At 42.7% G+C, this 25,059-nt stretch overlaps 1 protein-coding gene across 1 annotated transcript in view; it reads left to right on the forward strand.

Moving 5' to 3' along the window:
* Positions 1-6,952: 6,952 nt before the first annotated feature.
* LOC131258319 (uncharacterized) overlaps positions 6,953-25,059 on the forward strand; it is a 137,372-nt gene continuing 119,265 nt past the window's right edge. Inside the window, exon 1 of the mRNA XM_058259557.1 lies at positions 6,953-7,350. Coding sequence (XP_058115540.1) covers positions 7,066-7,350 — 285 coding nt within the window. The 5' untranslated portion in view covers positions 6,953-7,065. The remainder of the gene's footprint in view (positions 7,351-25,059) is intronic.

Below are 25,059 nucleotides of genomic sequence, written 5' to 3' on the forward strand. Positions count from 1 at the left end.
ACAAACACATGGAATGCATTATATTCAACATAGTTCACAATATATGTAATAAACAGAAATCATTGTATTTAAGCACATGTGACAGCAATCAAGTCAGTCATAGATCATTAACTGACATTGAAAGCCTTGAAAACCATAACCTAAACATTTATAGTCCGCACCTTTCGCCGATAGACTCGTGATGAACTCAATTCGAACATTGCTTCTTCGTCTACGGCACAACGGCAACCTATAACATGAAATAGGTTAGCTCTTTCATCCTTTACTCTATTTGAAACCCTAAAAAAGATTAGGGTTATGATTTCTTACCCAATTTCAGAATCAGAATCGCCAGAATAGCGATGCAGAAGTGGTAGCTAAGCACGTGGAGTAACAAGGATCGAATCCCAGGAGAAAACCCTAACTCTCTTTCACACTTTCTCTCTTTTCTTCTCTCTCCTAGGGTTGTAAATTCATATGGAATGAGAGAGAGAGGGTTTAAGGCCCTTCTATAGGCCCAGAACTGATGGGAATGGCCCCAGGGCCATGGTATACTTAGGGTGCAGCCAAAAGGGGTCTGTTTCGGTCCAACGGAGCTCTTCTAGAGGCCCCTTTTCTGCATGCGGTCGGACTTAAGATCCCTGACTATGGATCTAGGTTAGGTTAAGATCTCGGCCCGATCGGATCAGTAGATCGGCCGCGGCAAACTCGTTTCAATTTAACGGTCACCGATACTCAATCAGGGCCACAAGTGCACTGACCTGTACTGGCAATTTTCCCTGGTCCAAGGGTGTAATTGGGTCAAATTCTGACGGTCTGAATCCTTAGATTTGTCCTGCAAGCGAACCGACTCAATTCACTTAAGTTTCAATTCATTTCCTAAAGATATTCGCATTTCTCACACACTTCGCTCCGAGCTCAAGTTGTGCGTTTCTGGGTACTATTAGGACTTGATTTCTGAGGTGATTATCAAGTCCAGCAAGGCGATCGTAACCGTATAGTTTCAGGATAATCGGACTTTTGACGCGTGGTCCAGGTCCGATATGGAGTTTCATGATGCTCCCGAGAGCAACTGGGCTTTGAGATGGATCCTAAGTTTCAGGGTAATGTAGCGACAACGGTTCTACTCGTTTTGGGTCTTACAGATCATATTTAAAGTGATTAGTACTAATTTCACAGGTAATCTAGTTTAGCACTTACTTAATTCTCGTCTAATTTCTAAAGGATTTGGTCCTTAGTGATTTCTGCCTGAGGTGGTACTCGGGTCTTTGTACGAATTTTTTCGGGACATTACACCTTGATGCATTAATGTAGGATGAGAGTGAACCCCGAGCTGCCATGTGGAGGAGATAGTGTGTCGAGGCATCTTTTCACGTCTCAGCAATTAATGCAGGCATTAAATGCCATTCTTCTAGAATTCTTATAAATATGGGTTTCCCTTCATTCGTTCGCTCACTGATTTCTGCAGAGTCTGAGCTATGCTGACATCTTCCTTCAACTTCTTTTTCCCCTTTGCTAGCCAAAAACTTGTTCACAACCTCAAGTGTAGGGTCACGATGTAGTAATAACTCAATAAAACCGAGGTCGAATCCATAGGGACTAAACTTGTACGTATTCTGAAAATAATTAAAACTATAACTAGAAAAAGATTTAAAATGAAATCTGAATAATTGAGAGTAATTGTGAATAATGTTGATTAAAACTTATGAATTTAAAGGTGAGAACTTGGGTGCCAAGGATCCACTTGTAGTTATCAAGATGCTACTTTACTTGATTCAACGAATACATTTGGAATTGGAGTCCTATCCTATTAAATTGGAAGATAAAACAATTTAAATCAAATCTGAACTTTTCATTGATGTAATTCTCAATGGAGGAGAATTGTGATGATCGTAAGGGATTCCATCACCCTACCATGCCCAAGAGACGATGGTGAACAACAGGATTTACCAATCTCACTATCTCAAAACAGGAAAATAAGATATCCAAAGTTATCACAACATCTATTGTAATTTGAGTCACCATAAATCATAGAAAACTTAAAATATTTACTTAATATCAAAATAGAAATTAATGAAGTTCAGTAAGAATAAGAATCAAAGAAAAATAAACATCCAAACACGCTACAAGCTTCACTTCTTAGCTATAGTAAAGAGGTTTAGGCAACCATAGACATGATTGAAACCAAATCTCTTAAACAAAGCATAAAAAATAAACTAGGAAAAAAGAAAAACTCTTTGACGGTTGCTTTACCCTTGTGTATACTCTTTAAGACCTTTTCAAACCCTAGAAGATGCTTTGGAGCATCCTAGGGAGTCCTATTTATAGTTGTGAAACTCCAACTTTCGCACCAAGTTAAAAAAATCTAGAAACCACCTCAAATTTACGCACTTTGCACAGTTTCTCAACATTATCTGAGTTCCATAATATGCTTTTTTAGGACAATTTCAGGAATATGTTTGTTTTCAGGACAATTTCCAGATTCCTTTTATTCACTTTAAATCTTTGATTCTCTTCATTCCTCATTTGATTTTTTTAGATCTTTGGCATGTGAATTCTTCATTAATGACTTCCAAATCTCCAAATCTTTATTTAGTAATCTTTTGAGCATAAATCTTCCTTTTGGCATCAATTTCACCTTAAGCTCTCGAAATCACCTCGCACATGAAAACATATATAATTAAATCGATTAACCACTATCATGTTTATAAAACCAAGGTATAAATAGAGAAAAATGCGCAATATTTCACACTCAACACTAAGTGACTCGTCCAATCACTTAGGCTTTTTTTGGTATGTTTCCTTGTTGCGTTTCCTTTTTTCCTTCCTCAGCTCTCTTTCTTTTTTTCTTCATTACAATGTCATCGGAGGGCTACAGGAGGATTTCTATGTCGAGGGCCTTTCACTGGGAGTCCATCCACGATAGCATGGATTCCTAACTAAATGCGTTGTTGAGTGAGCCATCTCCGTTGATGGTAAATCGGGAGGAGGAAGTTGTACCACCTTGGGAGGAAAAAGTTGTACCACCCCAAGCGGAGGCAGCTTCCTCATCTGCTGAGGGACGTACCGACTTCATTGTCAGGTCTCTTCGACTTGAGGTTATGGCAGGAAGATCTAATTGCCCTTCGGTTGAAGTTTCATATTCCTGACTTGGTGGGGCTGTGGCTTCCCAAGGGCGGGGAACTTCCGGGATATCCTCCCAAGGAGGAGGTAGCCCTTTACCCTATTTTCTTTTCCTGCGGCTTACAACTGCCTTTCCACCTAGTTGTGAGGGAGGTAATCCATTGCCTTAGGCTTTCCCCTAGACAGCTCAACCCTAACATGTGGCGAGCAATTTTTGGGAGAAAGATTTAACAGTTACAAGTGGATGTTCACAATTGCGTGAAGTGCTCGATCAATTTTAAAAAGTACTCATTCAATTTGATAAAGTACTCCGTCAATTTCATGTAATACTCGATCAATTTCAAGAAGTACTTGGTCAACTTCAAGAAGTACTCGGTCAATTTGATGAAGTACTCGATCAATTTGAAGAAGTATTCGGTCAATTTCAAGAAGTACTCAGTCAATTGGATGAAGTACTCGGTCAATTTCATGAAGTACTCGGTCAATTTCAGGGAACTTTCAGTCAAATTTCAGTGGGTACTCAGTCAATTTTCATCAACTTCTCAGTGTATTTTAATGAGTTATAGGTCAATTTTCGTGAGTTCTTCGTCATTTTTCAACGAGCACTAGTTAAATTTGATTAAGTACTCTCGATGAATTACTAGCTGAATTTGCACAGGTAGTCGGTGAATTGTTGTTGACTGCAACAAAAATACATTCATTCTTGAGATTTATCTCACTATAAATTTGACCTTTAACTCACCATCTTTTTAAAACATCCTTACCTTCCATAGTCGTCGTACCAATGAAACCTGAGTTGAAGAAGTAGAAGAAGAGTGCTTTAAAGTGAAACAAGATTTAGAATCCTTTGAAAGATTGGAGAAAACCTTTATGGAAAAACTCGAAAGATTCCAAGTTTATTAATGCAAATAGTTTGAAGGAATGAACGTAACCCTGACCAAGATGTCATATGACTAATATAGAATGATGATATCTGGAGATTCAATGGAGATTTTAGGAAGAAAAATAATGAAAAGAAGATGTGTTCATGCGTTTTTGGGCATAAGTGAGTGAAAGGAATATAACAAATATAATAAGAGTAATTTTGTCCACAAATATTATATCCGTACAATAGTGGTTGAGTTTTGGAAAGTAAAGTTTGGGTGGTATAGAAAAGCCAATGGGTAAAAGGTGATATTTACAATGGGAAAAATCTCATATTATTTGGAAATAGTGTTTTGGTCTCATGGGTGCTCTTAGGACTATACTCTCTCATTTGGTATATCACTTGTACACACCCTGGCTATGACCGATCCGATGCTTGTATTTAGGGTATGCCATACGTTGTATAGGTGCTTTGATTGTCAACCAACTAAAGCCAATGAACAAAATTAGATCTCACTTAATTTGGAGTGTATACACATTCCAAGTATGTAATTTTTAGTGATGTCGTATCCTCCATTGCACACTACTAGTGTATCAACACTTTTATCTTACCCTCTCTTTTTAAAAAATAAAATAAAAATAAAAATAAAAATAAATCTAAGGGCTTGTTTGGATGCCTGTAAGTTGGGTAAGTGGGAAGTGACTTACAGGGAAGTCACTTACAGGTGGTGTTTGGGGGAGAAAAATCACCTGTAAGTAACTTACAACTGGTAAGTCGCTTACAGGCAAATCTACCAAAAAACTGTAGGGGTATGGGGTTGGGAAGTCGCTTCCCTGTAAGTCACTTACAGGCTCAACGGTCAGATTTTTAAAAAGATGGGAAGAGGGAGAAACGCACCAACCCACCAACCACCATTATAGCCATGAAGCTCCAGCCAACGAAGAAGAAGCACTAGCCATTGAAAACGATAATCTCTCTCCGTCTCTGCAATCTCTCCCCCTCCCTCTCTGCAATCTCTCTCTGTCTCTGCAATCTCTCACTACAGTTACCGCCTTCCATCTCTTCTCCTCCTGAAACGGTATGTTTCATCTAACCTTTTTTTTCTCCTTTGAAAATGGAAGGGATCGTGTGCTGAGTAATCCGTAAAATCTGTGGGATCCACCATGATATATGTATTTGATCCACACAGTCCATCCATTTTAATACTTAATTTTAAGTCATGATCCTAAAAATTAGTTATATCCAAAGATCAAGTGGACCATAACATAGGAAATAGTGTGAATTGAGTGTATACCATTGAAAATTTTTGGGGGGCCACAGAAGTTATGGATCAAGATGATTTTTTTTTCCCTTCATCTAGGTGTTTGTGATCTTATGAACATGTTGGATGACAAATAAAGATCTCTACGGGCACTAGAAAGGTTTCAATGTTCCAATCAGTATTTCCACTATTTCCTCTGGTATGGCCCACTTGAGCTTTGGATATTCTTAAATTTATGCCTCAATGTCTACATCTGGATGAAAAAATGGATGGACGGATTGGATAAACCGTATACATTTACAATGGGCCCAACTGAATTTACTTAGTATAAAAAAAGTACAACAGTAACTCAGTACGCAGTCTGATTGCGTTACTGGTAACACGGTAGTGGGTGTTACCCCTGCCGTGGGCCCACCTTGATGATGTGTTATATATCCACTCTGTTGAACCGTTTCTCCATCGAGGATTTTAGGCTCACCTTGCTTGTGTTGCCAGGTTTTTCACAGAAGAAGAAATGACATGTTAAAATATGCTGCAGTTTCTCCATCAGGGATTTTAGGCCCACCTTGCTTGACATTTCTAGATGGTTTAGATTTTCTAGTTTGCATGGACTGCACGGCATTTCCATTCATAGTAGAAGCCCATTGAGATTTGATTGGTGGGACGTATGCTTACAGTGTAAGTTTTCATTGGCCAGCAACCACAGTTCCCTTATATGGACCAGTGGCCTGGATATGAAAACCATGAATCCATCATGTATCTGGTACATAAATCCTATTTATTCTTATGGCCCTTGCAACTAAGGCCATTGTTCAAATGGACCCACTATGGATGGACCATGTCCCAATTCTTCACTTGATCATTAATAACTGTTCAATTGCAAATATCCACGGTACATTTGATTCTTGATTTCTATAACTGGAGCCATGGTTCAGCAATTCAGATGAATAGGCCGCAATAGGGTTGACCATGGGTAGCATTTCTTCAGTTTAACACGGGCTATTGATGTACACTTTAGAATAAGTCCTATTCAAAGGAATGAATAGTTGGAGAGGATGATTCCCAAGTGAAAAGTTTTAAATGTAATTTGTATAGTCAAAGAAGACATTGGTATTGTAATTTAATTAATAGATTTTTTATTAATGTTTTTAAGTTTATTCTTAATGCTTAAATTGAGTTATTACTTCATATTATAGATATTTTGAATTCGTGGGCCCACTTTTATAGCCCACTTGATGATTAGTTTAGCTTAATAATTATCTCAAATATTCATCTTAATGTGCTTAACAAAATAACATATTTGATCCCACTTTTTTTTTTATATGATTATAACATTTTAGAATGATTCTCCAATCTAAGTTCTGATCGATGTGAATATTCAGCTTTCTACCTGCAAGTAATTTACAGGTCATCCAAAAAGAAAAACTAACTTACTTATAAGTGACTTACAACTTATATCCAAACAGGTTACCAGTGAATAACTTTCACCTGTAAATAAAACTAAAAAGAATTTACAGGCATCCAAGCAGGCCCAAAGCAACTCCCTAGTCCAGCCGACTGCTGACGAGTCTATTGGCGGGTCAGATGCATTTCTGCATACGTAATGCATCCCACACACTGCACGGGCCCCACGTGTGAAGTTGGCTGTTGGGAGGAAACGTGTGGGAGGCGACTGGCCAACGCCTTCTCCTCCATAAACGCTTCCCAAATCATCCCCGCTCCAGAACGCGCTCTGCATAACAGCCCCCCTTCCCTTCTCTCTCTGTCTCTCTCTCTCTCTCTCTCTCGCTATGAAAATAAAAAGAGCCGAACAGCACAGGCGCTACTGAAATAAAAGATGGCGCTCTCACTCTCCTCTCTCTCATTCGCCCCTTCCAAGAAACTGTCCGAGCTGCAGCACTCGCCATTCCCTCCCCTCAGCAGGTCTTTCCTCACCGGCAGCAACAGGCTCTGGATTGCTCCTTCCATCTCTCTTTCCTCCTCCGATTTCAGTAAAAAGCGTAAGAAGAAAAAGACGAGTTTTTCCATCTGCGCCTCTGCTGACTACTACTCGACTCTCGGTGTTCCCAAGTCCGCCAGCAGCAAGGAGATTAAGGCTGCTTACCGGAGGCTCGCTCGTCAGGTTGGCATTTCCCTATTCTTCTTCTCTCTTCATTGTCCACGGAAGATTATGTCTAGAACTGTTGGCCAGGCTATTCTCACATGTTACAGAAATCTCGACCGTACAAATTGCAGACCACATTGTGAATGGATGAAATCATGCTGATCATATGATCACAATCTTCTTTTTTCACCAGTTGGTTTTTGGCCATCTGATAGCTATCACTTGTTGTATTTTGATGGTCGTAATGCACTACTAGTGAAGTGAATCATGAACATTGAGTTTAATCAAGACGAAATGACTAAAACAAATGATGATTCCTTGTATTCATTTAAAAAGAGAAAGAAAAAGAAAATCATGATGAGGAATTAACCCTTAGTTCATAGTTATCTGTCTTTAGGAGCTTTGCTATGTGCACACGTGTTTGCAATAAAGCTCAATGTCACGCCACACATGTGCCAGCATGGCACATAGGTGTGAGATCCAATCCATACATCAGGTTAGTCTGACCTTGTACATGTTTTCCCACAAGCAAGTCTGGACCACTCAGCGTTTGGGTCCCAATACTGGAAACAGGTGGATTGTTTAGAAACTTCAGCCAAGTTTTTCAGAGCTGTACCTTTGTTTTGCAAACTGTGACCTACCTGACAAGTAGACCAACCTGATTCTTGGGCCAGGGCAGCAATACAGCGGTGCTGTTCTGATGGATGGATTGGATTCAGACCTATTGTCCCATGCTTTCACATGTGTGGTGTGTACGTGAGCTTTATTGCACATGCACGTGCACTTAGCAAAGCTCCTCTTTAGTCCAACTTATAAGTAATGGGATTGCAATTTTGTGGTCGTACTCTTAAATGAATGCCAATGAAGGAGGTCAGAATGTATCCATTTCCACTTTATTTGTTGACTTTCTCATATGGGACTGGGAGTAGTTAGCCGAGCATTTCAAAATGAGGAATCTTAAAGTCCTTGACCTGTGGATTATGCACAGTAAACTAAGGTCTGTATAAGTACAAAGCATGGTTAAGTGATATGGACCATTGGTTTGTTAGGCTCCATCGTGGGTGAACCATGCCCAAAAAATATCCCTAAATGATGCAACCTCATAATCCAGAGGCAGCAACCTTTTTCTCATTCTCCTTTTGTTTTCCACCCACATATGGGAATAAGACTGCTATGCTGCAAGTTTGCTTTGACTTGGTAGTTGGTACCACTAATTTCTTGCTAACCCTTTGAAATTTACAGCCACAAACCATAAATTAACATTGCCACGAAACATAACTTAACCTTGTTGGTCATCTGGTACCAACTAACATAATCTTTCATTGATTCTTAACTAGTTGTTGAAGGTGTTCGGGCTGAGCTACCACCATAGCCTTTTATCTCTACCCTCATGCGCTTCATTGGATCATTGATGCGTGGGTGGTGTCCTGCTTCAAGATGAGAAATCTTAGTGAGGTGGTGTTGCTGCAGCTGGTTCTTTCCGAGGATAATGGGGTTACTGGCATCCGTATTTTGTGGTAAGGACAATGGTTGTATCAATAAGAATAATTTTCCTTGGCTGGAGTGGGAAAACGAGCTTGTCTAGAGAGATGCTACCCGTATCCATAGTCCGTTCCAAATCTATCCGCTCTTTTGACAAGTCCTCGGGGATTGAAGATCTCTTCTACAACTTTCTTTGAAAATGTCATTTGACCTATATGATTGACCATCCATCTTATTGAACCTCATCCATCATCATCATCATCTAAGCCTTATCCCAATCAATTGAACCTCTTTATCATTTGTGCTATATGGAGACCGCTTATCATTTGTGCTATATGGAGACCGCTTATGGGCTGATTGGGAGTTGGTTTGTGACTGGGGCAGTGTATAAATTTGGGGGCAGTTATGGGTGGACAGGTTGTGGGCAGATTCTGGGTCTGGTTTGAAGTGTTCAGTTTGTGCACATGTTTCAGGACAGTTACAGGTCAATTTTAGTGGGCTGAGCTGTGGCTGGTCTGGTCTGTAGGCTATGTGATGGCCTGAAAGTCTACTGTTTCAGGGTTTAATATAGGCTGGAAAGGTTGGGTGGACTAATGGGCTGCATATTAGGGGCTATTTGAGTTTGTGATTGTGTATAATGGGTGAATATGGATAGGTTTAGGCCTGTTGGGTGGTAGTTTAGGGCCTATAAATTTCAGATTTTGTGGGGGGGGGGGGGGGGGTGGGGGCGGCTAGTTGTTGGAGGATAATTAACCACTTGTTTTAAAAGCTCGAACTGATAGAGCATGGCGAATTAATCCCCTTATTTCATAGCCCAGATCCTAAATCCATGGGTTCCGCTTCACACGGGCTGCCCACCCTAAGTGTGCCCCCACATCCCATAGGCCACCCCACTCAAGCCCGGTGTAAAAAATGTCCCTGCATCAATCACTCCTGGTGAGGAGTTTCGAACGTGAAACCTCCCGCTCTGATACCAATTTGATGCAGGACAATTAACCACTTGCTCTAAAAGCTCGAACTGATAGAGCATGGCGAATTAATCCCTTTATCTCATAGCCTAAGCCCTAAATCTATGGGTTAGGTCCTCGGCCGAACCCTCCTCGTAGGCTCCAAATCCATGAGTTCCGCCTCACACGGGCTGCCCACCTCGAGTGTACCCCCGCATCCCATAGGCTACCCCACTTGAGCCCGGTGTGAAAATTCCCTTGCATTACTAGGGATTGTTGATTGAATTGGGGCCATGGTTTGCTCTCGGGGACTGTAGGGTTTATGGGTTGAGTTTTGTGACTCTATAAGTGGTATGGTTTGGATTAAGGAATGTTTAGGGGCTATAATTTGGATTTGGGGATTGGGAAAGGGTTAGGATATGGACTTAGGGCTAGGATTTTGGGTTTAGGATGTACTGGGATTTGGAAATTGGGTTTAGGGGCTGTATGCAGAATTTATGTGTAAGTGCTATTGGTAGGGTTTTTTGAATTAAAAATGTTGAAGTTGGGGTTAAAAGGTTTAGGTTTGGGCTTAGTTGGAAAGGATAAGTTAAGAGCTATGGTTAGATTTGTAGGGCTAGAAAGGGTGTTGGTTTGTGATCGCTGTGTATTTGGGACATGCTTAGTGTTTCAACTGGGTGAGGTTTATGGTTGGAAACTTGGAATTAGGATTTTTTATTTTTAAATTTGGAAGATAAATTAGGATTTGATTTTAGGGTTTTTTGAGATGTAAAAGCAGCTGGATTAAGGTTTGAGGGATGGTATTAGGTTTAGGGCTATGGATTCAGTTGATTAGGAAAACACAGGAGGAGAAAAAAACCAGACGAGAGATTTCTCAGAAGAGCTCTTGTCCAGAAACCCTAGAAAATATCTCTACCAACGCCTCGATTTCTCTCCGATCTGTTTGTTTTTTCTCAATTCATGCCTCGGAATCCGATCTCCCATGGTTGGAAACCCGGGATTCGAGGTCTCTGACTCCTGAATCGGCCGCATTTCGGAAGATTTTGTTGGATTGGAAGAGCGCGGCCGGATTTTTTTTTTTTCACAATTTCAATTAGAGCTCTGGGCTTTTCCTCAAAGTTGGATTTCCATATCTGGGAGGTGGGAGTACACAGGTCTGAGTTAAAAGTTGGGGAAAACGTGAGAAGAATGAGTAATGCAAGAAGAAAAGAAGACAACGCGAGATCGAGGAACACGAGAAGAAAAGAAGACTACGGAACAACAGATGCAAGGGCGACAGGAGGCTTGGGCAAATCTAATAGGGGAAGAGCCTCCGATGGTTTGGGAACTCCTGTTGATGTCAATGACGACAACGCAGAATTGGACGATCATGGGATCCATGGTTGGAAGCAGGTGTCCTATTCAAAACGGCCTTAGACGTCTTCAACATCAGTGGGCAGGAAGCGGACTCTTATCCAACCTTGTTCGTTAGGGGATATCTGGAGGGATGGCTCCCCATTAACATATCTAGAGTTTCCGGACGCGCGGGCGCGGTTATGGATGTAGTTATGCCGAGAGATCGGAATAACGGTTCGTATCGGGGTTTCGCTCTGGTAAGGATGAGTTCGGAAACGGAGCTTGCCAGAGCAGTTGAAATGCTTCATGGCGAGAGGTTCGGAGGAGTTCCGATGCTTGTCCAGCGAGCTAGGTTTGGGCCGAATCACAGAGATCAACCAAGGAAGGTATCCATTTCTGAGTCTCATAAAGATCTAAAGAACCACCCTACTGCTCCTCAGTCTATGTGAATGAATGGTCATTCCTTTAGAGACGCCCTCCTCCAACATGCCCCGACCCCTACCGAGCAACCCAACATCCAATCCAAATTCGATATGGAAGCTAGTATCTTGCCCAGGCCAGCCAGAAAGGAACACAAGGAGGATCAAAGGGATTTCACCCTCTCTATTAGCCAGGAAAGCTTCAACCGAGCCGGAGCGGAGCTACTGGGGACAGTGGTTATCATCACTAAAGATGGAGCTTCGCTTTCTCAAGTCAAAGAATGGATCAAAGATTGTACTGGTTTCCACCCTGGAAACTACATCATCAAACCTCTAGGTTTCAATGATTTGTGGGTTAAGGTGTGCCCGGGGCCGAACCTTGAAATGTTGACAATGGCGGGGCATCTACATTCGGAAGGGCTGGTCGCTAAAGTATTGTCATGGGAAGATTATTCCATCTTTGGATGGAAAACGTTTGGGTTCTTATATGGGGCATCCCTCTGGAATGTTGGTATGACGAGTTCTTTATCTCGTCAGCTTCTTGCCTTGGATCCCTCCTAGAGTTCGATTCCAAGACAAAGCTCGGGGAAGAACTGGCCGTTATTAGAGTTCGGGTGAGAAGGAAGAAGGCCTCCCCTCTGCCTCCCCACTTGATAGTTCAGGTTGATAATCGTCAAATCTTTCTCCCGTTGTGAAGAGAAATGCCCGACGCTGTCTACCCCATGGGGTGACTTATGGAGGGCGAAAGAAGTATCTTCTCCGATTCAGGTCCCAGTGTTAGAGAAGACGATCAGTGAAGGAGCACGAATTCCATACTCCAGCGGAGCTCCGGTTGTTGCCTCTGACAGCGCCTTTGGTCCCATCGATGATCGAGCTCGCATCCTACCCTTCGAAGAGGCACGTGGCATGATCGCAAGCGCGTTGCCGTCGCGTCCTGACGACCCCGATTATCGATATGGGGGGTGACAGTCCCTGTTGCCGGAGAAGCCACCATGTGGCAGGCATGCAGAAACGATGCTTCGAGAAAAGAGCTCCCTCATCGAGTGTCCGGCGGAGAGGAGCACGTGTGCGGCTGTAATTCAGCCACGTCATTCTCCTTATTGCTATTCCCCGAGACGCCCGAGTTCTGATGGCCCTCTCTCTTAAGGGAGTCGACGCGTTGCAATCCATTCTGAAGAAGGTTCTATCTCTCGACACGTGGCCTCTTCTTCATCCAACCCGAGAATATTGTCTTTCGCGCCCCGCGATAATGGATCCTCCGAATCGGGTCCGGGTTCGGGCCCCTCCATATCATACTTGTCCTCTTGCCTGCCCCATACCCGAGTCCCAAACTCTCCCTCCCATTCCAAAAACCATAACCTTACTCGACAACCTTTTCGCCCATCCAACTCGTCCACCCTCTCCCTCAGCGAAGTGGTGGGCCCTGCAACATCCGACTCCCCCTTTGCTCGCTAGGATGCATCCCTCCTCCGTTATGGGTGATGACACTTCCAGAGCTGACGACTCCGATAGCCGATACTCGGAATCTCAAACCTTCTCCTCCCTTCCCACATCCCCACCCAATTCCGTACCCCATTCTCGTGACTGGGCAGATCTGGGCCCTATCACCCTCTTCCAGGAAGAACTGCCAGCTGAAGTGATAGTAGCAGAACCACTGCAGATGTGTGCTGATTACCCCCATCATCAACAGGGGGCCATAGATATGATTTCAAGTGAAGACAAAAGTAGAGAAGAAGTGTTTAATTTTATTCAAAACAAGAAATGGATTAGAGATGCGGTGGGGCACATCGGAAGGTCTCTCGGGCTGACGTTTGGGGACAGACCAGAAGACTACATTGCCCTCTTCCAATGCATCGAAAACAGAGGAAGACCCCTCCCCACTCCCCGTACCCCTACGAAACACCTTCCTAGATCTACTAGCAACCGGGAACTTCAAAGACTTCAACCGAGCCCTGGCTTATTGTCAGCGTCCAAAGTGTGACAAGGGAGACAGGGATCCCGGGGAAGCTCTGTGCCCCAATGTGAATTCTCTCGTGGAATGTAAGGGGGGTGGGCTCCAAGCAGAAGAGGTGCCTGATCAAAAATTCCATAGGTAGGAGAGATCCGGACGTCTTGTGTCTACAGGAAACTAAGGTTCCCCTATTCAAAGATAGGCTTCTGGCCACCCTGTGGAAAGCGAAGGACGCTAAGTGGGTTTCTCTTAATGCCTCAGGAAGTTCGGGTGGTATTGTAGTAGCCTGGAAATCATTCAAATGGGAGATTCAGTCTTCCTCAGTAGGCGTATTTTCGGTTTCAGTTATTTTACAAGATAAGTTATCTAGCTTTTGTTGTCTTATTTCTGCTGTCTATGGTCCTAATGTGGACTCCATCAGACCATATCTCTGGGATGAACTGACTAGTATCAGATAGTCCTTCTCAGGTCCTAGCTGTATCATTGGAGATTTCAACGTAGTCAGATTTGCAGAGGAACACTCTCGCAAGAGAAGAGTTACATCAGCCATGGAGGATTTCTCTGAGTGGATCCAATCCCACGAGTTGGTTGATCTTCCCCTATCTGGGGCAAGGTTCACCTGGTCCAACGGGCGTAAATCTCCTATCCAATCTAGGCTAGATAGATTTTTGTTGTCTACTAATTGGATGGAGGCCTTTTCGTCATCGAACCAACTGGCTCTTCCTAGAACTACCTTGGACCACTATTCGATTTTGCTGATGTTGGAAGATGATAGCTGGGGCCCTAAACCATTCATACTCAATTCCTCTTGGATCAGGCTCAATTGCTTCAGTCAACGGATAGCGGAGTGGTGGCCCACCTTTCAGGTTGAAGGATTCGCGGGTCACAAACTCCTCTGCAAACTCAGACTCCTCAAGGAGAAGCTAAAGGAGTGGAAAGTGGGCGAGCTAGGCAAGAGGGAAGCTGAAATGGCAGATTTACTTTCGGAACTCTAGCGAATTGATTCGGAAGCAGAGGGTTCCTCGATGTCCTCAGAATCCTTGGGTAGGCGCATTCAAATCATCCAAAACATATCGGCCAGGGCGCTAGAAGATCAAACAACTTGGAAGCTGAAATCCAGAGCGAGATGGATTGCTGAAGGAGACAAGAATACCAAATACTTCCACAACATCGCTAATATGCGCGCCCGTGCTAAAGCTATCTTCAGTATCACAGTGGATGGTGTCCGAATAGAGGACAGACAGGAGATAGTAGAACACGCCATCCTCCACTTCAGATCTCTCCTTACTTCAGAAGATTGGAACAGACCGCTCCTCGACTGCATCCAATTCAACACGCTAGAGGCTTTGGAAGCGGACCTCCTGGAGGTCACGTTCACTGAGGAAGAGGTGAAATCGGCTGTGGACTCGCTGGGAGGAGACAAATCACCGGGCCCTGATGGATTTCCGATGGCGTTTTTCCAAACATACTGGGATATCATTCGCTTAGATGTCATGGAATTTATGCATGAATTTTACAATAGAGGAAGGTTATCCAAAGGGTTAGGTGCTTCCTTTATAGCCTTAATCCCTAAGGTGGCAGGAGCAAGTTCCTTCTTTGATTTCAAAGCTATCAGCCTGATAGGGGGCCCATACAAGATTCTAGCCAAGGTCCTCTCCTCCCGTCTTTCGAAGGTGATGGGGAAACTCATTTCGATCAACCAGAGTGCATTCATCAGGGGAAGACAGATCGTAGATTGTGCTCTCATCGCCAACGAATGTCTCCATTCGTGCCACAAATCCGGAGACAAGGCTGTCCTATGCAAACTGGACATTGAAAAAGCCTATGGTCACGTTGAGTGGGGTTTTCTTCAATACCTGCTGGCTCGTATGGGATTTGGGGAAAGATGGAGAAAGTGGATTGGCGCGTGCGTAGGTTCGGCCCATTTCTCAGTTCTTCTAAATGGCACCCCAACAGGATTCTTCAATAGTTCCAGAGGCCTTCGTCAGGGGGACCCCTTATCCCCTCTCTTGTTTCTTGTGATTGGTGAGGCCCTATCCCAAATGCTGCTCAAAGGCCAAGAGGAAGGGGTTCTCAGAGGTATCGTGATGCCTGGGGTGTCACCTCCTATCTCCCATTTCCAATTCGCTGATGATATCCTAATCCTTTCCGCGGCTTCTCAGGAATATATCGACAATCTGCACACTACGCTTCGCTGTTTCGAGGCAGTGTCAGGTCTGAGAATTAATTTGGCAAAGTCTAAACTCTTCGGAGTCAACCTATCGGAAGACGAAACTTCCAGATATGCAGAATCCCTTGGCTGTCCCTCTACTTCCCCTTCTTCCTTCGTGGGGCTCCCCCTCGCTATCGGCTCTCCTTCGAAGTCGATGTGGGACAAGATTGTTGACAAATTTTAGAAGTTTCTCGAAAGGTGGAAATGTAGGTATCTCTCGTTGGGAGGCCGTCTCACCCTCATCAAGGCAGCCCTCTCCAACCTTCCCATTTATTATATGTCCCTCTTCAGATGCCCCTCTTCGGTGCTCCTGGCCATTGATAAGTTGAGGCGTGATTTTCTGTGGTGTGGGAAGGACAATCAGAAGAAGTTGCACCTACTTGACTGGCATGAGGTCTGCAAACACTTCCAAGAGGGTGGAGCAAGGATCAAAAACCTGAAGATTATGAATCAGGCCCTCCTTGGCAAGTGGATTTGGAGATTGGGAACTGAAGGAGGCACTCTCTGGAACTCCCTCATTAAAGGCAAGTACGGGTGCTCCGCAGTCGGATGGTGGACTAAAGACTCGTCAACGTATAGGGCTTCTCCCTTATGGAAGGGGATTTTGCGGTCAAAAAAGGCAGTGCTCGACAGTATCAATTTCGAGCTTGGTAATGGCTTATCAATCCGGTTCTGGAAGATCAGTGGCTAGGAGAAATACCGTTGAAATTCCGATTTCCGAATATCTACCGTCTGGCCCCAGCTAAAAATGCAACTGTCGCTAGCTGCTTCTCTGTTGCCGATGCGAATACAGTATGGGACGTGAAGTGCTCCAGCAACCTTCACGGCTGGGAGATTTCTGAGTACGTGGATCTTCTTGACTTCATCTCCAAATCTCTGCCGGATCTTACCTCTCCAGATGAGCTTATATGGACCCAAGATAAAACTAGTGTGTTTACGGTCTGATCCTTTTATTCTCAACTCGCACCTACTCTTAATCCAGCGGTCCCCTCTGCTCCTTTTGTCTGGAAGTACGCTGCCCCCCCCTAAATACATCTGTTTTGGCTGGCTAGTAGGTAAAAATAGAATCCTAACGGTAGACAATCTGAAGAAAAGGGGCATGCAAATCGTTAATATCTGCCTTTGTTGCATGAAAGAAGAGGAAACGGTGGACCACCTCCTTGTTCACTGCTCATTTATATCCCAAGTTTGGGTTGAATTTTGTACGCGATTCAGAATCAGCTGGTGCATCCTGTATTCATCCTGCAACCTGCTGTCGTCTTGGCATGGGGTCAAGATAGGAAAAATCAGAACGCGTATTTGGAGATTGGCGATTCTCGCAATATGGTGGTCAGTCTGGGAGGAAAGAAATGATAGATGCTTCAATGACAAGTCTGCTTCGGTTCAAGCCGTGTGTACCAGGGTCAAAAATCTGATTTTTGAATGGGTGGGCAATGTAAATGGTCTGAAGGACTATGATCTGCTATTTCTAGGATGCCAAGTTTTCTGCTACCTCAGCAGATCTCGTTTTCATCTTTGTTCCTCTTTTAGATATATATATATATATCCCAGTTCAGGAGGAGAAAAAAAAATACAAATTTGCTAGACAGGAACTTGCTCTGATGGCAAACTGTTAACTAAATCCAAAATCAAAATTGCAGATCCAATTTCTGTAGAAAATTAGATCACGAATCGGTTTACAGGTTTAGCTTTGTGTAGTGATCAAGATATGGAGACAAATGGCAAATTGTAGGGGCTTTCTTGCGTTCCAAGTCTCCAGAAATATCACACATAGGAGCAGTAACGGAGGGAGATAACGATTGAATAGATAGATCATAAGAAGAGATGATAAGTGTGGAGTCTTTCCTCAAATCCTAGAAGAGTCTTACTTTAGGGTGGATGACTAGGACATGAAACCAATCTTCCAAAAAAGAAAAAAAGACAAAAAAAGAAAAAAAAAGCACAGGAAACCATAGAGGGATCTTTCTAGTCTCAAGAAATAACAATTTCATTTGACCATTATGGAATAGATATACCTTTTGCTTCATATAGCTACAGGGACAAAAGGTACAGCTGTACCTTTTGCTCCATATGTATGATTATATATAATTAAAAAAATGATTATATATGGTTGCCTTTACAATGGTTCATATGTATGATTGTATACGGTTGCCTTTCCAACTAAATGAAGACTCAAGCTTACTAAGATTTTTAGAAATAAAGGAAACTTTTTAATAAAGGAAAACTTAATCTAGATACTTGTTGCTCAAGGCAATTCAAAACTCAGAACTCTTAACCATATGGCTACTACAAGCATGTGGATATGACTGATTTTTCTACCCCCATGTGTGGGACCACATGTGGGGCCCATTAAAATATATATGTTAATATTTTGGACCTTCTGATAATCAATTTGGGTTCTAAAAACTAGTCTAGACTGTAGCTTCAGTCCAGCCTCCAGAACAATTTTGATGATTAGATCTCTCACCATGGTGGCTATGGCGTCCACCTTGGCAATATTTTGATGATCAAATATTTTCTTGGATGCTTCTCATTATCATTTTCTAGAGTCTCAAATACCCCACTTGGAGCTGTGTTCTCTTTTGAAGTAACCATCAAAATTGAGCTTCCGGCAATCACCAGCATGCATTTCTATCCAGGGATCACCTTCCCTGTAGGGGCTATACTATTCATCGCCAAAGACCAATTTTAGAAGAAATTGAGAGTGGAAACTCCCTTAAACTTTGGTACTTGGTTGCATGTTCCTTCTATTGACTCAAGGTACTGCTTCTCCTTTGAATCATGCTTTCATTCCTGCTTCATAGCTAGTTGTTGTTGTTAACATTTTGAAATAGATTCTTATGCTCTTGCACCTAACTGTTGCTGCACATTTTGTGCAACTTTACTTGCATCTCAAAAGGTCCCATTTAATGAGGCTACCTTCATTTTCCCATCACCTTCAAGGGAGCTTTCTTGTAAATAAAAATTCTGTTGTTTCTTTCTTTTAAAATCTCTCAACACAAGGTCATTAGGAGTGAACATGAAAGAGTCCTCACTCAGTTAAACAGCCCCTAGCCCTAACTTCTTATGACATCATTGAGTTTGTCTTGAAAAGTCCAATCAATGTTGAAGAGTTTTAAGAAGTACATCCAAAATCTTTTGTGATGAGGAAATCATACCACCACATAGATTGTACCAGAGGAGGAGGAGATCGGCCCCAATTTCTCTTTGGCTTGAAGACCAGGCGGATGGACATTGAGGACCCTAGAGGAGTTTTGGACCGTAGATCAAGTTGTCACACATGGATCTTGCCGTTAGGTCATGTGGAATATCATGTTGATCAAACCATTGGATCATGTGGCATTACACATTGATTGGATGGATGGATCACGTGGACCCTTGATCATAAGATTGTAGTAGGACTTATTATTTGTTTTATTTATTAATTTTTAGAGATTTATGGATGTTTAGGTGTTTATTTGTTAGATTTGAAACTTTGAAGCATTTAATTTGACTTTTGCTAGAAATAGGGGGTTTATTTGTAACTTTGTTAAGGAGTAGGGGGTTGATTGTAATTTTCCAGAAATTACTTTATGAATAGAGAAGTGGGGTGGGCGTCCAACCCTAACCCCAGTTTTGTTTAGGATTTGAGTCTTAACTTTTTGCTTTGTGAAGAAGCTTATTTCTCCTATGAAGGGAAGTGGTGTGAAGCCATGGTGGGAGCGATTCCTACATCTTTCAAGGGAGACCTTTCAAGCTAAGTTGTCTTCTCAAATCTTCATTTTCTCTTCTCCATCTCCCATCTTTCCTTTTGCTTCCACCTACACTCCCCGAAACCCAAACCTTCCTAAATCCAACCCATCAAACCTAACACGGACAACCCTTTAACTGTACGACGTTGTTCATACGGCCGTCCATACAATCCTATAGGAACCATTCTCACATCTTTTCTTCTTCCCTCTTAATTTCTCATATTCCCTTTTCCTTTAGCAAATACCCTAAATCAAAACCCCCACTTTCCTAACCCTACTTCCCAAATCCCTAATTTCCTAAATCCTAAGTCCCAAATTACCCTATCCCATACAACCCTAGTTGATTATTCCCTAGAAACCTTAACCCTAGAAGTAAAAAATCTTCCTAATTGAAATAAAATTAAACCTATGCTAATTGGAGGGCTTCCATGACCCTTAGATCCTAGTTTTCTTTGTAAATTGTGGATTTTTATCAATGTGGGACTGTGATTATTTGAATTTACATGCTTTATTTCCCTATTGAATGGCATCTAACCGTGGTAGATTAGTTATATCTTGCTTCTACTTGTTTACGATCCATTTTTAGATTCCCTCATTCTATTTTAAAGTTAATTTGCATGGTTTTGCGTTATTTTGAGTTGCACGACAATGGTTGAAAAGATGATGGACTATGTCTGCTTCTTTTTTGCACGTAAAGCACGTACTCAGGAGCTATCTAATAGTCTATTACAATCAAGCACTATCTAATAGTCTATTGCATGGTAGATTACGATCAACAAGTTGATTACAATCAATGAATTTATGAGTGCGTGCGTGCGTGTGTGTCTCAGACACACACGTGTGTGTGTGTGTGTGTAGGCCTCGACAATTAACACTTAAAAAACTGATGTAGGATAATTAACCACTTGCTCTAAAATCTCGAACTGTTAGAGCATGGCGAATCAATCCCTTTATCTCATAGCCCAGGCCCCACATCGCATGGGTTAGGACCTCGGCCGAACCCCCCTCGTGGGCCCCACATCACATGGGTACTGCCTCACACGAGCCACCCACCTTACACGGGTGCGGCCCGCCTCACATAAGCCGCCCACCTCACATGGGCCGCCCACCTTGAGTGTGCCCCTGCATCCCATAGGTAACCCTACTCAAGCTTTGTGTGAAAATGGCCCTGCATTAATCACTCTCGGTGAGGAGTCTCGAACACAAGACCTCCTACTCTCATACCACTTTGATGCAGGACAATTAATCGCTCGCTCTGAAAGCTCGAACTATTAGAGTATGGCGAATCAATCCCTTTATCTCATAGCCCAGGCCCTACATCGCATGAGTTAGGACCTCGGTCGAACCCCCCTCGTGGGCCCCACATCACATGGGTACCGCCTCACACGAGCCACCTGCCTTACACGGGTGGGCCCCGCCTCACACGAGCCACCCGCCTCACACGGATTGCCCACCCCAAGTGTGCCCCTGCATCTCACAAGCAACCTCACTCGAGCCCGATGTGAAAATGCCTTGCATTAAAAACTTTCCATCCATAGCCTAGCCATAGCTATGAGAAGGAGGAAGAAGAAGAAGGAGAAAAAAAAAAGGCAAAGAGAGGTTTTGGAGAAGAGAAGGGTTATAGAGAATTAACCTCTCCCACATATGATATCCTTATATGTAAAAATCCTCTGTGCGTGTTAACACTTAAAAAAAAAAAAACTTTCCGTACATAGCCAAGCCATACCTATCGAAAGGAGGGAGAAGAAGAAGAAAAGCAAAGAGAGGTAGGGTTATAGAGAATTAACCTCTCCCATATATAATATCCTTATATACAAAAATCCTCACTACAAAAAAGGTATGATGCACAAGAGGAGCACCGAAGATAAACACACACTCACTTAAAATATCCTATAAATGCATGTTGAAAAAAGAACATACACACTCTCTGTTCACACTCTCTCTGCACCGCCCTTCAAGTTGGTGCAAAGATGTCAAACATGCCCAACTTGCCCATACCTGCTTGAAGAGAAGACATGAATGGCTTTGTTCAATATGTCAGCCAACTGGTTGTTTGTTCTCACCTGTGATGTGCATAATGTTCCAGATGGGATCTTCTCATGAATAAAGTGACAATCCAACTTTGATGCACTTTGTCCGCTCTTGAGATGAGAGATTAGAAGCAATTGTCGAGCACTGCTTGATTCTCACATTTGAAAGGAATGGGTGTAGGAATAGTAGCATATAAATCATGCAGAAATGGCTGAAGTCAGAGAATTTCACAGGCCACATTGGCCATAAAACAACTCTCTGCTTTCCCAGATGAATGAGCAGTCACAGTTTGTTTCTTGCTTTTCCACTAGACAATTTCCACCAAAGAACATGCAATAATTGGAAGTGGAGCGGTGATCATTGGATGGCCCTTGCCAATCTGCATCATAATACGCTAGGATGCCTAAGTGGCCATGATCCAAGTATGATAGCTCCTTTCTTAGAGCTGATTTTTAGTTTCACAAAATCTGATACACAACATCAAAATGACAAAATCAGATACACTGCATCAAGATGATGAGAAGAAGAGTGCATAAACTGGTTGACTACACAAATGACATACACGATAATTGGAGTCTAGACGAGTGATAGTTAGGAATATCAACTTCTTGATTAAGCTTCAATATCTGCCAAGGTCACTAAAAACAGTAGATTCTGTTTGGTGGAGACGATGATCGACTTCTATATTCGTAGATGCTGCTCGTGCATGTAACAGGCTAGTCCCATGAAGGTCTAGAGCATACTTCCATTGGATATGAAAATTCCACTATTCGAGCGCGCAACTTCAATCCCAAATTCCCAATAAAGTAGATCTCAAAGGATTGAGTAAAAAACTACTTCAGTTCTAATACCCCACTGTCATTATCCACAGCAGTGTTTTAAATAGCGGTAGCGTGTTGCGTAGCGTTCAACCCTCTGTAGCGTGTAGCGTAAGCTACACAATACTTCTATTTTTTAATTTTAAAAAATATATATATGTGATAAATATTAAATAGTAAGAAGTTGATGGATAGGGTCTTATTATTTTTAAGTTAATACTGACAGTTTAGAGTCCTTTTGAAAAAGTCTGCCTTTCTTCATTGACAATTGCCCATTATATAGGTAGATTACAAGCTATTTAGGGAAGAAATACAAGCTGATCTTCAGCCCCTACCATATATACATCTATCTAAATATACTGTACAGCTAATATATCCTAATTAAGGAAGGAATAAATCTGTATAACTGTCATATCAGTCAAAGCTGTAGATATTAGCTGTAAATCTGCTATTAGCTGTAAATCTGCTGTAGATATTAGCTGTAAATCTGCTGTAAATCTGTAAATCTGTAAATCTGTAAATCTGTAAAGCTGTAAATCTGCTGTGTAGATTGATATTTCCTTTAACAAATACATGTCTCGTGTACAATTTTTTAAGGGCCCGAATTAGGCGGGACTCGGATTGTGAAGTGTAGCACACAAGTGTCAAAGTTTTTTGGGCCCCACCGTGATAAATGTGTTATATCCACACCGTCCATCCATTTTGCCAAATAATTTTAGGGCATGAGCCCAAAAATGAGTCAAATCCAAAGCTCGGGTGGACCGCACCATAAGAAACAACAATAATTAAATGTCCACCATTGAAAATTTATTGGGGGCTACAAAAGTTTTAGATCAAGCTGACATGTGTGTTTTCCCTTCATCCATGTCAGTGTGACCCAATTAACAGGTTAGATGGAAAATAAACATTACAGCGGACCGTGTAACAAAATAGTGCAAGTGCACTGTTCAACGTGCACCGCAGAACACAAAATAATAATAATAATAATAGGTGCGTGGCTATGAAACAGCCACGCAGTCTATTCCGGAAATGAAAAAGAAGAGGGGGAAACCGAAAGAAAAGAGGGAAAGAAGAGAGAGAGAGAGAGAGAGAGAGAGAGAGAGAGAGAGAGAGAGAGAGAGAGAGAAGAAGAAGAAGAAGAAGAAGAAGAAGAAGAAGAAATCTTCTCTGCTTCTTGGATCGATGGAGAGAGTTAGAAGAGGAAGAAGAAGGAGAAGAAGGAAGAGGAAGAGAAAAAAGAAAAAAGAAAAAGGTAGGAGCGTACCTATTTTTGTCTCAAGATGAGATTGAATCTGTGAAAACTGCAAATGTTGGTTTGCCTCTGGAAGCAGTTTTTCAAACTCAAGATTGAAAAGTGGGGAGAGGAGCAATGTCAGTAGCGTCGGTTTGCGCCTGACAGCAGATTTTCGACCTCAACATTGAATGGTGGGGAGAGGAGCAGCGTCGGCAGCGTCGGATTGGCCCTGTGAGAGGATTTTTGGTCTCCAAATGGAAGGGTGGGGAGAGCAGCTGCTTCGCTTTGGGGGTGGAAGCCCTTTCGAATTAGGTTTTTTCTTTTTTAACTTAAGTTTGGCTTGTGGTGTGAGTTCACCACTGTTTCCTGCACTGAAAAAAAAATACCAAATAGGTAGCACACGCTACCTGCGCTACACCCTACGTATCCGTAGCATACGCGCTACAGGGTTAAAACGCTATTTGTAATGCTACGTAGCGAAATCGCTATGCTACGCTACGTAGTGTACGCTACCGCTACGCTACGGGCGCTACTGAAAACACTGATCCACAGTAAGGATAATATCATAAACATAAATGATGGGGACATCTCGCGCACACGCACGCCCCCCTACGCACATACGCAAGGAGGAGGGCCCCACCATCGATCTGGATCAATGACGATGTTCAGGGAGGGCCTCTTAGTTAGAGGACTGTTTTGGTTCCTTGGAGTGGACCCGATCGTCATGTGGATCCTACCATTGGATCTCATGATCGTGGCCCACTACTTTAGATGATCTAGTACTTTGAGTTTTGCTTATTATTGTTATTAGGAATATCATGGACGGTTTAGATTGCTTTGATTGGTTGTTATTTTTGTTACTTTGTCTTTAAGTAATAGGGTGCGCACATAATGCGGCTTTTGGGGTATAGGTTTTTCTTATAAACAGGCAACCCCTTGTAAGTTTTTTTCATTGAAGATTATGAATAAAATTCTGCGTTTTCCTGCTTCTCTAATTTTCCGAGTTGTGGAAAGCTAATTGGGTGCGAATCACCTCCCTTCTTCGAAGGGCTAACTACCGTGGTGCGAAGCCACACCCATCCTGATTCGCCCCCATCTCCTACCCTCTATATTCATCATCTCTCATAGCCATCTACTCTTCAAATCCACCTTTATTTTGCAGCTAATCCTTCTCTGCAGCAGATTTTCAAAATTAGGCTCTGCAGGAGGGTAGAAACTTCGGCGGAGCGCCGTGCTCAAACCTTTCATCCGATTGCCTTGAAACTTGGTGTGTGGATGGTCCACCCCTGGCCGACCAACCCCTAGTTGGCCCTTTTTGGGTTCGTGGGCCCCACACACATGCGGGCAGCAATCCACGCACGTGCTTGCACCCTACAATAAACATGGAGCAATTGTAAGAATTAATGAACAATATAACCCGACAGAGTCTTTGGGTAAGTGCTTGGAACAACGTATTGACCAACACTTTGAATAGCTTAATGTGCGCGTTACCCAATTAGAGACCTTTGCTTGGGCAAACCTCACCATTGGGGAAGATGCTCAATCTCAGGCAGGTGGTCAGGAGGAT

This window comes from Magnolia sinica, chromosome 10 (assembly GCF_029962835.1).
Source record: "Magnolia sinica isolate HGM2019 chromosome 10, MsV1, whole genome shotgun sequence".
In the NCBI taxonomy this organism is placed as follows: Eukaryota; Viridiplantae; Streptophyta; class Magnoliopsida; order Magnoliales; family Magnoliaceae; genus Magnolia; species Magnolia sinica.